This window comes from Octodon degus, unplaced genomic scaffold (assembly GCF_000260255.1).
Source record: "Octodon degus isolate 3935 unplaced genomic scaffold, OctDeg1.0 scaffold00003, whole genome shotgun sequence".
In the NCBI taxonomy this organism is placed as follows: Eukaryota; Metazoa; Chordata; class Mammalia; order Rodentia; family Octodontidae; genus Octodon; species Octodon degus.
The window spans coordinates 154,465-169,911 of NW_004524579.1; the positions used below are offsets into that span (position 1 = coordinate 154,465).

General features: G+C 43.7%; 1 protein-coding gene across 1 annotated transcript in view; it reads right to left on the reverse strand.

Moving 5' to 3' along the window:
- Nucleotides 1-661: 661 nt before the first annotated feature.
- Nucleotides 662-15,447, reverse strand: part of Znf521 (zinc finger protein 521) — a 287,254-nt gene continuing 272,468 nt past the window's right edge. The window contains exon 9 of the mRNA XM_004623543.2: nucleotides 662-1,506. Within this exon, the coding sequence (XP_004623600.1) occupies nucleotides 1,477-1,506 (30 nt within the window). The 3' untranslated portion in view covers nucleotides 662-1,476. The remainder of the gene's footprint in view (nucleotides 1,507-15,447) is intronic.

A 15,447-nucleotide genomic window follows, 5' to 3' on the forward strand; every position in this document is an offset into this window, starting at 1 on the left:
TGTGTGGCTGGCCCTTGGAGCATGAATTTTAGTTAAACCTGTATATCCAGGTTCAACTACCACATTGCTATTTTCTTTTAACAAAACACACAAAAGCTGTGAAGTCTTTAGAGCTCCTATTTATTTACCATTGTATGGGGGACCACAGTGACAGTCATCACCTTGCAGAGCCTGATGACCAAGTCCTGCCACCTTTCTTGGCTGGGTGAGCCAAGGCCAGGAGGTGAAGCAACTGGAGAAGACCCCACGGGGAGGCAGTGCCGGAACCAGAACGAACAGCCTTCTCCCTCCCTGCTCTTCAGAACAATGCTGCTTCTTAAGTACACATAAGCCAAACTGCTTCCCAAATTGCAGCCATCTACTTCGAGTTCTGATCTGCACAGCATGACATGAATTGGGCTGCAAATTATGCAGAAAACAGCCATCACATCCATCTGTGATGTCAGAACCCTGTTAGTGTCGCCGAGCAGAAGTACACTGGGTCTGGTCGGCGATGACTATCCTCCCTGGTGCACTCGGTCCAGTGTGAAATGGTTAAACATGATTGAGGTTATGCGAGGGATGTGCTCAGGAGTGGATTCCACATCCAAGGATGCAGGCAATTAGGATGTTTTAAAATGATGGAGTAACTAGAAAAACAAAACACATGAAAACACTCAGACCTAATGGTAAACTGAATTTATTTCCTCTTGGAAAACAGTTCCAGTAATCTCCAGGTTCAGACTGCAGAGTAAACATTAATAACAGTAACATACAGGTTAGTTCAACTGATTCAAGAATTTGGCTGTGTGAAAGCATTAAGGAAAACCTTGAACACTCAAAGCTTCAAATGTATCCAGGAAAAAAAAAAAAAGAATCTTTGACAGTTTACATAACAACTATTGCATATATAGTGATGCTACCTGTCGGACTGCAAGGCTTACAAATATATATACGGGCCTTATCCAGCGGTGGGGTTCTGTTCTGGGAACGTCTCACGGTTTGCAAGAGTCTTCAGCAATAAAAAATAGTCTTGGATTTTAACCGTTGATATACCAAAAGAGAAATGCTAGGCTTAAGTGTAAAGAAAAGGAAGTCCAACCATAGTCCCATGTGTAACAGTTGCTTTTAATCTGTCTTCCTTGAGAATACTTTCTCTTAAGCCAGTTTGCTCCCTTTTTTCTTTTTCTTTTCTTTTTCTTTTTTTTTTTTTTTTTGTAAATCTTGTCTGAATAGGGCCCAAGTCCACTTGTCTTTATAAGACCATTTTAGTATCAGACGACATAATACATGTGCAACACTTTATGTACAAGGAGTCTATCCGGTGCTCAAAAGTTCAAACACATGAACATCCAACAGTTCTGATAATACAAGTTGTATGGTACAATACAATGTTTCTGAATAATATACATTAACAATGAAAGTTTCGTGCAAAGAGTAAAACATGTTCCCTTTTTGTGCCACAAAAGTAATTCTCCTTGAGAGACCGGACTTGCACTAACTGCTGTGTTGGGTCATCGTATGATTCTGCAAAGAAAAAAGAAACAGAAGGAGAAAAACTTGAGCGGTTTTATTTTCATCAGAGCAAACACAGAGCAGAGCAGATGGGCGAGTGAGCACGGGCAAGCTGCATCTCTGTGCACCAGGGAGAGCTGCTGTGTGCTCAGAAACAGGCAGCTTCTGAGCCCCACAGGGCTCGGGCACAGGTGTGGCGAAGCTGCCACCTGTGAGTACCAGGGGAAGGGGCAGGGGCAGGAGGCTCTGGGAAGCGAGATGCAGGTGGCACTTCTTTGCCTCTGCCATTCTTCCCACTCACCTCCACCCACCCCAGTATCTCTAGTTATCAAGTTGTGACCCATTTTCAAAGGCCCAGGGCCTTACTCATTTAGCAGTTTGCTGAGCATCAGTCTCACGGATTATACCTGCCTCTGTCCCAATCCCCGAGATGGGCAACATCTGGGCAGTAGGGCTCCATCTGTCCCTGGATGTGGACCCTGAAGACCATAGCCACCTGGCTAAGGAGGAGGGGTGAAGGAAGCATCCACAGCGTCTCTGCTGAGGGTGGGCTGGGAGCGTGGCAGCCCGCGGAGGACTCGGGTACGTGTCAGAGCAGGCTGCAGTGCCCTCCTGACTCCGGATGCTGCGTTCCTCTGTGATGCGGTCTCTGCTATGGTTTGATCCGCCCCTCCCTGTCCCTACTAGTGTGAACCTGTAGGAGTAAGCACCCTCTTTCCAAAGCATGAGACAGAGCCTGGAACATCTGAGCAACTCACGACCTAATCCAGGCCAGCGGATGCAAAGCAGGTAGGCTGGCTGAAGACACAGGCAGGCCTACAGGCCAGTCTTGTCCTGCATGGAGAATGGCCCCGGGCCCATAGGTGTTCCTCGGGGGCCTGAGCCCATCCCACCCAGCCTCCTTGCCTTGTTCCCACCATGCGTTTTTGTCTGTGTTCCCTTCTCACTATCAGCTCAGAACCTGGGGGCCAACCTTGCCACCCCATGGCTTCAATGCTCAGCTGACTTCCCACTCATCTCTGCCTTCTCTGAGGTCCTGCTGCCCTACATGTGCTTATGCTGCGCTCATTCCACAGCCTGTCTGTGGCCACGCGTCCGCCCTGCTGTGGTCTAGGCCAGTACCTCTGGTGCTCCCTCGGGTGTCCACCCCTTCTGAATCATCTACAGGAAGCTTGTCTCATAATCCAGCTCAGCCCATAGCATGCAGGGCTCAGTAAGGATTTGGCCAACTATGTGACAGAGTAACAAGCATAGATCACTGCAGAGACAGCGTGGTCCCTGTCTTCAGGCATTAAAAGCAAGTCATGTGGCCCCTGATGGTCAGGCAACATGGTGAAGAGTGTGGTAGAAAGGAAGGCAAGACGCCTGGGCTTCACCCAGCCCTGCAGAGCCAAGGGGAAGCCTTAGCTGTAGCGGCAGCACACTGATGCTGTCCCTGAGGCTGGAAACCTGAGCAGGGCCCCCAGGAAAGGCCCGCAGCCACAGGCCCTGCACGGGTAACAGCCATGCAGTCAGGTTCGTGTGTACCAGGATGTGCCACTGTTCAGATTAGTGGACGCCACTTAGAGTGTCCTGAATGAAGACACTGAAATTTACAGATGGAGCGAGCTAGGAGAAAGGTGATGACAGGGCTTATGTACCGTGCTAAGGAGTTCAGCCTGGACCTGTAGGCAGACAGGAGCCACACAGAGTGGGAAGCAGAGGGATTCACCTGCGGCCCTTGCTAGGATGTCATCCCTGACTTCAACCAGCCAATGATCTGCTCAGGGAACTGGGCTCACAGGCTGAGGTGTGCAGCTGCTGCCTGCCCACTGGTGCAGCTGCGCTGGTGAGGGCCTGGGAGGCGTGCACAGGGCCCAGCTCTGCCCTTGTCTGTTTCAGGCTTAGCACATTGTGAAGGAGATTGGTAATGGTACTCCGCCCTCCACCCCACTCTGCAAAGCATGGTCAACCGGGGAATCTGGGACTGGGGAGACCCTCCCATGACCCCTAGGGGGGCTGAGGCCAGACGACAAAGAAAAAAGTGAGAAGTGTCATTACCAATGAGGAAACTTTATTTCATCCTCCCTTATTTAAAACATAGCCTGCTTTGATGAAGTAACTGAAAGAGATGCTTCTCTCTCCTTGGTAGTATGAGCCTCAAAGGCCATTTCGGAGTAAACTCTTTCAGGCCAACTCCTTTATCTGTGTGTCCGCTTTAGATGTCTGAAATGTAGTTTTCATAAGGCATACCTGAAATACTACTGAGAACAAAGGGCTTTCGTACTTCCTTAAAAATCAACCCAATTATGGCCAGAGGGATTAATAAACGACAAAAAAAATTCAAGGATTCAAGTACCACGTATCTCATACTTTTTGCTATCCCAAATTCAAGTATGATCTTACAAAAATATGTTTTAAAAGAATCCAAAAAATTACAACAAAAAAAATACAAGATACTCTGACACTAATTACCTAAATGATAGGACAACGACCTATATGATTTTTTTGACTATAATCAGTATAAAAACGAAGTCAATTTAACATCATCTTTTTTAATCTTGAAGTCTTTTTATATAGCTAAACCAATTCTTTTATTTTTTTAACAACAGCCTTAAATATTTACATGTGTGTGTATGCATGTGAGTGTGTGTATCTACTAAGGACATTATTTTAAAATAATGCTTACAGTGGACACTGCATACTCAAAAGGACTCTGGGGATTAATAAAAGAAGATGTATTGCAATCTTCTCAGTATTTTTATACGTGCCTATACTGAGATATTGCAGAACAAGTTGCAGCTGTCCACGGGGGTTGGAAATAGTTGTATCTTGGATACTTTCCTCCTAAACTGAAGCCATACCAGTATCTTCAGAAGTACAATGAAATGAAAAAGTGCGGCAATGTCACTGCAACATACTGAAGTCACTAGTATAAAGGAAGTTAAGCTCTGCGTGTAAGATAAGAATATAAATCTTTTGCAGGAAGGACAAGAGCAGAGCTTGTGATCCACTAGTTTATACAAAAAGAAAACCGCCCCAATGTAAGTAGCCTCAAATGCAAAACATGGCATGAAAAACGATAAAGGCACAAAGTCTTCTTGGAGGGGAAATGCTGCCTGGCACTGAGATCCCTTTCACCCCCACACTTTACTCTTCTTGTGCACTCTGAGGGTCATGACAGGGACTCTGAAGGCCCACCTGCCCGCCAGTAGGTTTGAGAACCTTCCAGAAGTTCCTTGGGGATGGCGTTATCTGTGCTGGTGCTAGGAAATCTAGATGACTCTGATGCGTCCTCAAGGGCTGTCCTCCTCACATCTGAGGGCCTTGGGGATTTTCTGCTCCCCTCCCTCATGCCTCACTCCAAGTCCACTGAAAATACAAATGTCTTGATGTTGTGTTCTGAAGCGAGGGAGGGCACAGCTGAGTCACTGGGCTGATCCGATGGGCTTGGTGTTGGACAGGACAGATGTGAAGTCAGACTTCAGAAGGGCTAGAGATCCTCTCAGCAGAGAAACAGTAAGTTGCTCATGACAGCATGAGGTGAATTTTGTGTTTTTAAAGTCACAGGCATCATTTCTTTGGAAAGAGAGCCAAGAAGCAATTGGAAAGATAAAAGGTAGACAACAGAATCCCTGAGCAAAAAGCGAAGGCTGCCTCCCAGGCACAGCTTGCTCTGGCCCCAGCCACTGGCTACAACACAGAGCCAGTCTAGAGACCCCCAAGGACACAAACACACAGGAACAGAAAGTGGAAAGCCCGCCATCCAAGCTTCAGCAAAAGCCTTGCCTGTGCAGGAGTTTTAGCTCTTTATGTCTGGAGGAAACCACTCCACTAGAACAAAGCAGTGGGTAATCTCACCAATTTTACACAGCAATTCACAGTCCCCAAAGTACTTTAATGCAATGACAGGTTATGAGAAAAAATATCTGTTCCAATGAAGGAAAAGTGTTTTACATAATCGAGGAGAACATCAGTGCAACATCGGAAGAGGTGGGGGGTGATGACAGCCAAGAAAGTGGGAGAGAAGTGAACTTGGGTAATCCCACAGAGAGCCATCCTCTCCTCTGCAAAAAGCCATCTCCTGGAGACCCCATGTCTAAGTAACTGAAAATTACAAACCATTAATCCCAGTTATGAGCAGTTGTTTTACACGAGGGGGGTTTGTGTTTTAAAAAAATCAAATCCACCATCTACCTTAAAGCCTAAAAGATGCTCTGGCTAGGTACATACCTTAATAGTGAGGTTTCAAAAACACTTTCGTTACTGTAAAGGGCCCCATTTGGAAGGAATGCGCGCACAGTTTTTTTTTTTTTTTTTTTTTTCATCTGCAAATGTGAAATTAAGCTTCGAAAGCTAAAAAACAGATGAGGGTCTTAAAAATTCTCTTCTAGCACCATGCATTTCTTTTAAAATATGAGATGCCTTCCATTTTACAAGCCTGGAATTCTCATTTTGGGCTTGGCACCCTAACAAATGATTAATTCAGCCTCCTTCTTTCTGAGTGCTGACCGCATTCGCTGGCCAAACAGTTTAATCCTATTTTAAATGCAATCCAAGAAAAATATTTTTTAAATAAAAATAAAAACCCAAGATCATCCCAAAGGGTTCACCTTGCCACCTTGGTACAACCTTAGTTTTCTGTAATCTTGAGGTGAATTTGCATTTTTACACCTTTGGAGGTGACGGATCTTTGGTCCTTTGGATGCTGCGTAACTCTGAAGAAGTTCATTTTGGGGGAGAGTGTGGGGCAGAGCCGGGGGCCATCTACCTTCCCAGGATTGAAAAATTCAATTTCCACCCCAAAAAGCTATGCCCACAGATTGCCCTGATTTTTCCAATTCCTTGGCAGAGATCATGTCTGTCTGTGCTTTGTAACCCTCCATTGGCATCAACAAAATGTTAAGTGGCTGTGGTAATAAAAATAAAAACAGCTTTTGAAGGGGAGTTTTGTGAAATCTGTTGATTCAGAGATGTTAATCATTTTTACCATGACTTGTCTATTTATAGCCTTTTGTTTCAAACCAATTCTGACAAGCTTTGAAAACTAGAACTGGGAGCCAGCATGCTTGTTTCTAAAAAAGAAATGCAAAACAAACAAATAACAGGCTTTCCACTAATTCACTGTGCCATTAGAATCTCGAATTTAAACTGTGGTTATACATTCAATTTAAATGAGATGTTTTCCAACCAGATGAAATAGTAGGCAATTGAGGTTTAGAAACAATGCAAGGCGAGAAGAAATAAAGAAATATAAAACTAAATGTGGCTGATCTTTTCAACAGATGGTGACAGCACTGAGGCAGCATGTTGTTTTTTTTCTTTAGCTGAAGAACACAAACATCCGTAATCAATCATCACTGATTAACTAATTATATTACCCTTCCTTTTATCACTTGGGTTGGACCTTTATCTGTAAACACTGAGGATAATCAGCATGCTTTTATTTTTCAAGAAGCAAATTCCAGATCACATACCGTCAGGCGGCTTACAGGCTGCAAACAGAGTTCTATATTACCATCCGCCTTTAAGCACTTCTGTTTTTTATTTTTTTTTAACAAAAGCAATTGGTTTCCAACAGGCTGGATAATAAGTCTTTTGACCTGCATTCTTCTTTGACCCCTTAAGGTCACCCTGTGCTCGGGCATATAGCTGACTTAGGAAATGCCGGCAAGTCCTACATTTCATCTCCTGCCCACTCAAAATAAAGCTTTCTTTAAATGTGTCTGTACGGGTCCCCGAAGGCCAAAGAGGCATCCCTGTAGTGGGCAATGGAGGGACAGAAGCTGCTGCCTTTATTAATGAATGCAGACCATTACGAGTCTGGCTGGCTCCTTCCCTGTTCCCAGAAGCGTATACTGTACGTGACTTAAAATGCTAGAATATTGACACAAAGCGAGCCGGGCACCCCTAAGGAAAATTACTCCTTGGATATAATGTAGGCTCGTAACAGCTATTAGAGTACAAAATAAAACCCTCTGGGATCAGACTGACATATACTGCATTCTACCTAGTCCTCAAACATTAGAAGAATTTCTTTGTGAAGGCATTCTCAAGGACGGCATTAAACTGACTTTTGTAGCACACTGCAACAGCTTTTTGGCTTAGAGCTTTTAGTACTAAATCTCTGGTTTGAATCAATATAAGTACTATATCTTCTACATTAATCAATACATTTGGTTCAATACATGTTCTATTAAATTATACTTTCTAATCAAGATTTTTACATTTCTACTCTCCTTCTTTTTCATTCCCAACTTCTACTAGTAAAATAGTTCTAACAGTATGTACAGTTAATGACACGGTTCTGGGTTGTTTTCTCCCTGTGTTAGAGACAAAACAGCCACAAAGGCAAAGGGTGGCCTCTCGAGCATCTTAATAAGGAGATGGTGATGTTAGTGAGGCCATAAGGTGAACCTCATTCTAGCAAATTCTTCAAATACAAAAATTATGAGTCAGATTTCTTGGGCATGAGAAACTCAGCATGTGTATGTCTTTCTCTGTTTTTGATTCTCAAAGCACTTTGGGACAAAAATATAAATCTATCTTTTAAAGCATACCCATTAACCTGTACTTCCCTAAATAAGCATGCCTGCGTATTGATCCCTGATGTTTACCACGCAAGGTCTACAAAATGACTACGACGACAGGTTTCTGCACCCAGGAAAGGTCTTCCTGTGGACAGTAGAAACTCCAACGTGAAAGGGTAGAGTAGAAAGGCAACAGCATGTTATTTAGGTCTTTAGTATAAATTCGAGAACATTTCTAATGGTAATTCAAGAGGTGCAGCAACTCACTTCCAAAAGACTGCAAATGGTAAGTGCTTCTTGTAATTGTACGGACTTTGACAGCTTCTTGATTTATTAACTTAGTAAGCAATACCTTGCCTGGCTATGGAAACTTGGAGTCATGGCATTTTTGTAGACCTTGCTTGGTAAAGATCAAGGATCTACATATAGACATATACATTTGGGGACATACTTTAATGGAAACTCTCTTTTAAAAAGATAAAGTGCTTTGAGAATCAAAAACAAAGAAAAAAACCGTACACATAGTGGGCTTTTCATACCCAAGCAATCTGACTCATACTTCTTACATTTCAAGAATTTATTAGAATGAGGTACAGCTCTTTTCTTGTGACACGGTAGTGGGATTTCTGAAATAGTCTGTCACAATATGCTTTTGCCCCTCTCTTTAATGCCTTGAATGTTGCATTTATGATCATGTTTGCACTGACAGGATTTTCCTCTTTATTTTTTCATAGGGTAATGTCACCACCAGGAACTTACAGGGACACTGATGCTTTTGCTTTTGACATTTAACAGTTCACAGGGGCTTGGGCTGACATCTCAAAGCATTTTCTGAGTGACACGATGCTAGATTAAAGCAAAAGGTGAAATGGCATCATCAGGAGTGATCAGAAAAACATGAGCTCTTAAGGACAGAAAAGGACAATTAGGTTGTTTGTTCGTCTGCAGAAGGAGCATTGCATTCTTCCACCAAGTTTGTTCTCCGGGACACCTCTGAATGAGGCTGGCCATGAAGCTTCCATCACACTTCCCACAGGAACCAATTCCACATTCCAATAAATCATACCAAAGGACATTTTGTTGTTGTTGTCCTTTGGATATTTACATTAAGCACAGAATATAGGATCTGTGCAATCCTGCAGTGTGTGAAACTGGTGTGCTCATGGGTCTATGTGCAGAGACCGGGCCATGCGGGTACAGACTGAGGGTGTTTAGTTTACCCAAAGTGACCCGTAAGACAATCAAGTAAACCATCTCCAAGTCGCCACACACATGTGCCATTCACATGCCAGGTGCTAGAGAGAGGCAAACAATTTAGATTCAAGAAATCCAGTAGGCTTTGCCTTCTAGTTCATTCCCTCACCTCACCACTATCAACATGTGGGACCATCTGGGACTGTTTGGGACATTTCTTAACCACAGAGCTAGTACCATTTGGTGCTGGACAATTCATGAATCTGGGTGCCTATTTTGTGGGTTCTAGGATATTTAGCAGCCTCCCTATCCTGTATCAGCAACATGCTAGTAGTACCTCCACAGTTGTGATGGACAGAGATAGCCTTAGCTATTGCTACATATGCCCTGGTGGGCAAAAAAATCACTCTCTGTTGGGGACCACTAACCTTTACTGTTTGGAAAACATTTGTGTGTGTGTGTGTGTGTGTGTGTGTGTGTGTGTATGACATACAGAATGGGAGGGTTCTGCATTCAAGGCATTTGAAGTTTTAATGGGAAGGAATTCTAAGCAGTAGGAGAAATGTAAGTCTGCAGAATTCATTGAGTTGAGTTCTATAGCCAGGCAGTGTCACGCTGGACCTGTCTTGTCACTGGCAGGTTTAGCAAATATTACCATAGAGGTCAGGATCAGAAACAGATAAGTATAGGCAAGACACATCATTGTTCTGCATTTTCTTGCATTGAAAACATATTAAGCTTTCCATACCCTGCTTGAATGTGCTACTTAATCTTTAGTCTCTGAGGCATCTCCCCCACTAAGAAAATAAAATGAAAACATAGCAAAGGGACAAGAACACAAGGGACTGCAAAAACAGCAAGTGGGCAATTGTCCAGATTGTGGAAAAGACTCTGAGATATATTCTAAATAGACTGTGTGAAGAAACAAATCCTTCCAGAAGTTTCCACTTGTTGAACAGTTTAGTAAGCCCTTCCCCATACCACCAGTGAACAAAGAGAGTGTATTTGAGTGGTAGTCAGCCAATGTAGTCTTAGGAATATTTGGAATTTAATAATACATGAAAGGTGTCAAATATTAACTCTTGAAATGAGTATTAAGGGTCTTGGAAATAAATACATACTTTGAAAGAATGACTGAGCCACCACCCTCAGAGTGCTGGTCTAGGTTCCATGGCAGGAGTACCTGCACCAGTAAATATTGGGTCTGTACAGACAAGGTCTCCAAGCTGGGGGAAGACAATGCTAACAGGATCTGGTGTGGTGACCCATTTTGGAGACAAGGGCATGAAGTCCCAGAGCTGAGGAGCACTTTTGGCTGGTCCAGCAGTTGAACTGGTTTGAGATATGAAGGAGTGCATGCACTGTGTGTTCCAGTCCCTGGGCTGGGCTGAGCCAGCTATTGGGATAAAGGATACTGCATGGGCCACGGCATTTACCAGGAGGGAATGTGCTGTGGGACACTGAGCAAAGGCCCTTCACCTGCCGTGTTCCCAGGGGAACTGTACCGGCTTAGTTGAGGAGGGGGTAAGAAGGGGGTGAACAGAGAAAAGAACATGAGGAAAGTGGAGACTCCCAGAAAAGCCCATGATGGATTTACAATAGAGCAAGAATGCCCAGCTAATTATCAGAGACTTCTTCAGGAGTCTGAGGTAAGACCAGATACTTACATAATGCTGCATCCAAGTTGTGAATGTAGAACAATTCCTAGTATTTTAACAATCCAACATCATAGAGAAATAAAGCAAGCCACTGGATCCACTCTTCCAAAAGGACAAATTGTGCAATTTGGTCATGTATGAGAATTGTTAGCACAGTAAGAGCTCCCTTTTCTATGAAGAATTTCAAAGCAGCAGTAACAGTTTAGTTGTCAGATGACGCCCTATCCATTTTGCATACTAGACAGGCTCGAAAATTTCCCTTCCTGGATGACAATAGCATATACTACAGTACTTAGAGTCCAAAAAATATGCCAAATTGTAAGAACAAGCTAAACAAAAGAAGCAAAACAACCACTGAGGGATGCATTAAAAGTACAGAGTTGATTTGTTAAAGACAATAATAAACTGAGCTATCTCTTTACCTGCAAGGAGTCAATAATAAATTTAAATGAAATGATAGAAAGCCAGCAAAGCACACTGAGAGGGCCAGGGAATAAGGACCCTACTCCCTTCTGGAATTTGTAGGATCCCAGCTTACTGTGGGACAGGAGGCTGCGAGAGGTGATCCTGCCTAATAAGATATTCAGGGATTAAGTCAGTGCCTCCCAGACAGATGTGTCCATGTGCCAGTTGTTGCGAAGCTTTAATTTTTTTCCCTTGTAATGTTTAATTTATCACACTGGCGCTTTCTAAACTAGAACATCTGTAAACAAGGTTAAGAATGACCTCCTTCCAATTTTACATCCGTGAACAGCGCCCCTTCTTCGTGCTCTAATTTTAGATACCTTAAAGATAAATACATCTGTGGAAGGAAGAAGCAGAGAAGGCTCGCCTGATGCCATAATGTGTTCATCGTGGTCGAATACACATTTCCTCTCGGCCTGGCTCTCGGGGGCACGCCGCTGGCTTCTGATACCGAAGCCATATTCAGGCTGCTCTTTCCCAGGCAAACGCCGTTAAACAAACTTCTGCTAAATATTTAACAGCCGGGTGTAGCGAGCAGTAGCAATAATAGGAGCCTGAATTGATAATTGCTCAGAAACGTCCTCTTAGAAATAAGGCAAATCCCCTCTCTTCCCTGCTCTCCTACATTCTGAATGCTGGAATATGTTCTTGAAAAGATTTTGCTATTGAAACGAACCACAGTCACACTGTCTGGTTCAAGAGCCTGCAGTCAAGTTGGGGTGCTTTGCCCCAGCTGTAAGACCCCACTTGTATTACTGACTGCGCTTGTGTGGTTTAAATCCATTCAATTTATTTCGGGACTGAAGGATGTGGGAGCTGGACACTGATTTAAAAACTGACTGGCAGGCTTAGGATTTAAACTCTGGTCCATCAGATTCAAAAGGTCATCTGATTAGAATGGGAGAGGCACAGGGCACCGTAATTTATATTCACACGGTAACCTTTGTGGGCAAAGGAAGGAGCCAAGACTGCTTTTCCACTTGATAGGAACAGGATTTCTTACAACTGAATTCCAGTAATTACGAAAAATAGTTTATCGAACTCGGGCACAAAGCAAAAGAAATGCCACTTCCTTGTGGCATCTTATTTCTCTTATTAAAAACACTGCCACACTTTGTAGGAGGCAAGCGCACAGGAAGAGTAAGTCAGACACATTATAAATCATTAAGAGTAACAGAAAACATCTTTCCCTGCCATAAACAACCAAATGCTTGTTTTCTAGGGTATTTGCTTTAGTAAATATGCATAAAAATAAAGTCGCCAAAGGTTCACACATTGATTCACATGGTTACACTGTGTTAAGTACGAGCCCTGTCCTGTGTGTGCGTGCATGTGTGGACACGCACACAGCCATGCGTGCTCCACACCTGAACAGAGGGGGTGCTGTGCCGAGCAGAACCGAGTTATCTGTGTGCATGGCTTCCAGCATCTGCTTTCCGTCTCTCTGTCCCTCTGGAACAGTCCGGACTGGGAAATGCAATTTGAAGGAGCCCCAAGTATCCCTTATTTTAAAAGCAAGAAAGTCCTTTGAAAATGTAAACCTTTCACTGCTCCATTTGCTTGGTCTCCCACTTAATTTTTTTTTTAACATTTATTTATTTATTTGTGTGTGTGTGTGTGGCCAGCTCAGCCCACCAGGGGGCGGGGCTGGCTGGCATGTGGTGCTGGGGGATTGAACCGCGGTCCCTGTGCATTGCCAAGCTTGTTTCAAGTAGGTGCTTTAGACCACTGAGCCATCTCTCCAGCCCTGGTCTCCCACTTAAAATAAAAAGTCCTACTTCAAAGCATGGAGAGAAAACATTGCACTCACTCTTTTTCCTTACTTGTTGGCTTTTCTTAAGAGCTTCCCTTTATGTTTTTGTGTATGGTAGACAGTTTCAGTGTTTTTTTCTTGAGCCATCTCTACTCTTTCAGGCCCTGTGTAAACATCCTCGTTTATCAGCCAATTCACAGAGGCAGCAAGAGAAGGAACCAGGGAGCTGGGCACGGTGGCACATGTCAGTAAGTGCTCCAAGCTACTAGGAAGGCTGAGGCGGTAGGTTCAAGACCAGCAGAGGCAACTTATCCATGTCATCTCCCAAAATATAAAATATAAAAAGGGCTGGGAATGTATCTCAGTGGCTGAATGTTTCCCTGACAAGTGTTACATCATGGGTTCAATTCCTAGTATTAAAAAAAAAAAAAGTGCAACAGAAAGAATTCTGGAATGAGCAAGTATGTTGTTTATTATCTACTGAAGCTTGCCCCCCCCACTTTTTTTTTTGAGACAGGGTCTCACTATATAGTCCAGGCTGGGCTTGAACTCATGGTGAGCCTCCTGACTCAGCCTCCTAATTACGGGCTTGGAGATTGTCTTAAGGTCTGCTTGGGTTCTCTGCTGTCCACCATTTCCTCTTAGAGTGTTTCATAGTTTCAAATGGCAGTGCTGTCCCTATCCTCTGCTCCCGCAGGAAGAGCTTCTGCTTATTTCCGAAAGCCACACTGGCAGCTCCCATTTCCCCCTCCACTTCCTAGGTACCTCTACTGTTTGCTCTGAGGTGCTCGAGGGGAGCAGTCCCTCACTCCACACAGCACCCTGAACTACTGGCCCACTGTCCTTCTATTCCCCCACATAAGGATGTGCCGTAGCTGTGCAGTCATCTATAACCTTCACATCCTTATACAATTTGCTACTCCAAGTTAATTTGAATTCATTACAACAAAGCAATATAATTAGAAAAAAATAACTCTTTAAAATGAAGTATTTAACATGATCCTGGCAATGAGACAGCCTTGACTAGGAGAGGGCCAGGCAGCAGGCCCGGTGCACACTCATGTAAATTCAAAGGTGCGCAGCAAACAAGCGCACACAGCCACGCTGCCTTGCAGGGAGGACCAGGCAACGGGAGGCCTCATTCTAATCAGTCCTCAAAGGAACCTGCCACACAGAAGTGGCACTTATTCTAATTTAAAGCCCTCATGCTTGCTCGGTGTTGCAAAATTTATAAAAGAATAACTTCATTAAACCGCCTGGCACTTCAAACATAAATGCAAACCAGCCACAACACAGAAGGAGCTGGACAAGAGGAAGAGAAATATTCCCAGGGAGTTATGAGTGCAGGTATGAAAATAAAGTCCGCATTGTAGGGCGGCTCTTTCGTCGACATGGTTGGCGGGGCAACCTTCCCTCACCCAGGACTTGTGTCATAGGGCTCTTTGCTTCAGTCAGGAGGCCTGTCGCTCTTGTGAGTCTGCTTAATAACACAGAAAATCATTCAAAGCAGTTGGGCAAACGATGTCCCACACAGAAACACATCTGGCTGCACATAAATGAATGCTATTCACTGTTCTTTTCCTGGCTGCAGAGGAGACTGGTTCTGAACATTCCACTATTACAGCCCTCATTTACTTCAGTATAATTCAGACTCACTTAAGTTGTTGAAAAACTAATGTAAAAAACTGTCCCCCTTAACCTTGGTTTTTAAGAAAGCAAGCAATTATATGGGTTAAGTGGAAACAATCTGCTAAATCCACACTGGAGCAAAGTTACTGCTAGATCCTAAAACATGCATGTTTAAGAAAACTTTTTTCTCCCCTGAATCAGAGGCTCGTGGAAGTGCTATAGTCAAATAACTTCAGGCTAGATTCCTATGCTACAAGGCAGTTTGTGTCAGAACTCACATCATTTCATGCTGAACTGTCAGCGAACTTCTCAAATTCATTTTTTAAGGGGGGATATGCAATGAAAAGACCTATCTAGAAGCCTGCATAAAAGCACCAAGCTTCTGAGAAACTTGGTGTGACACGCAAGTTAAGCTACCCAGGGTTGTCCTGAGAGGGCTCAGTAAGGAACGGCCCTTTTCTATTCAGGGGTCTAATAATCTGTGCTAAATTTGTGTTTTTTTGTTTTTTTTTTTGCGGAACCAGGGATTGAACTCAGGCTTTTGCACTTGCCAGGGAAGCGCTTATTCTACTGAGCCATCTCCCTGGTCCCTAAATTTGTGTTTTAAAGAGAATAGAGTGAACATACAGACAGACATCCTGAAAATGCTAACCCATGGACGGCTTAGAGGAAACTGTCTTAGAAGACCACGTCTGGGTCCCAAGCTCTGAAAGACTTTGTCCAGTTATCTTTGAAATGTTGCAGC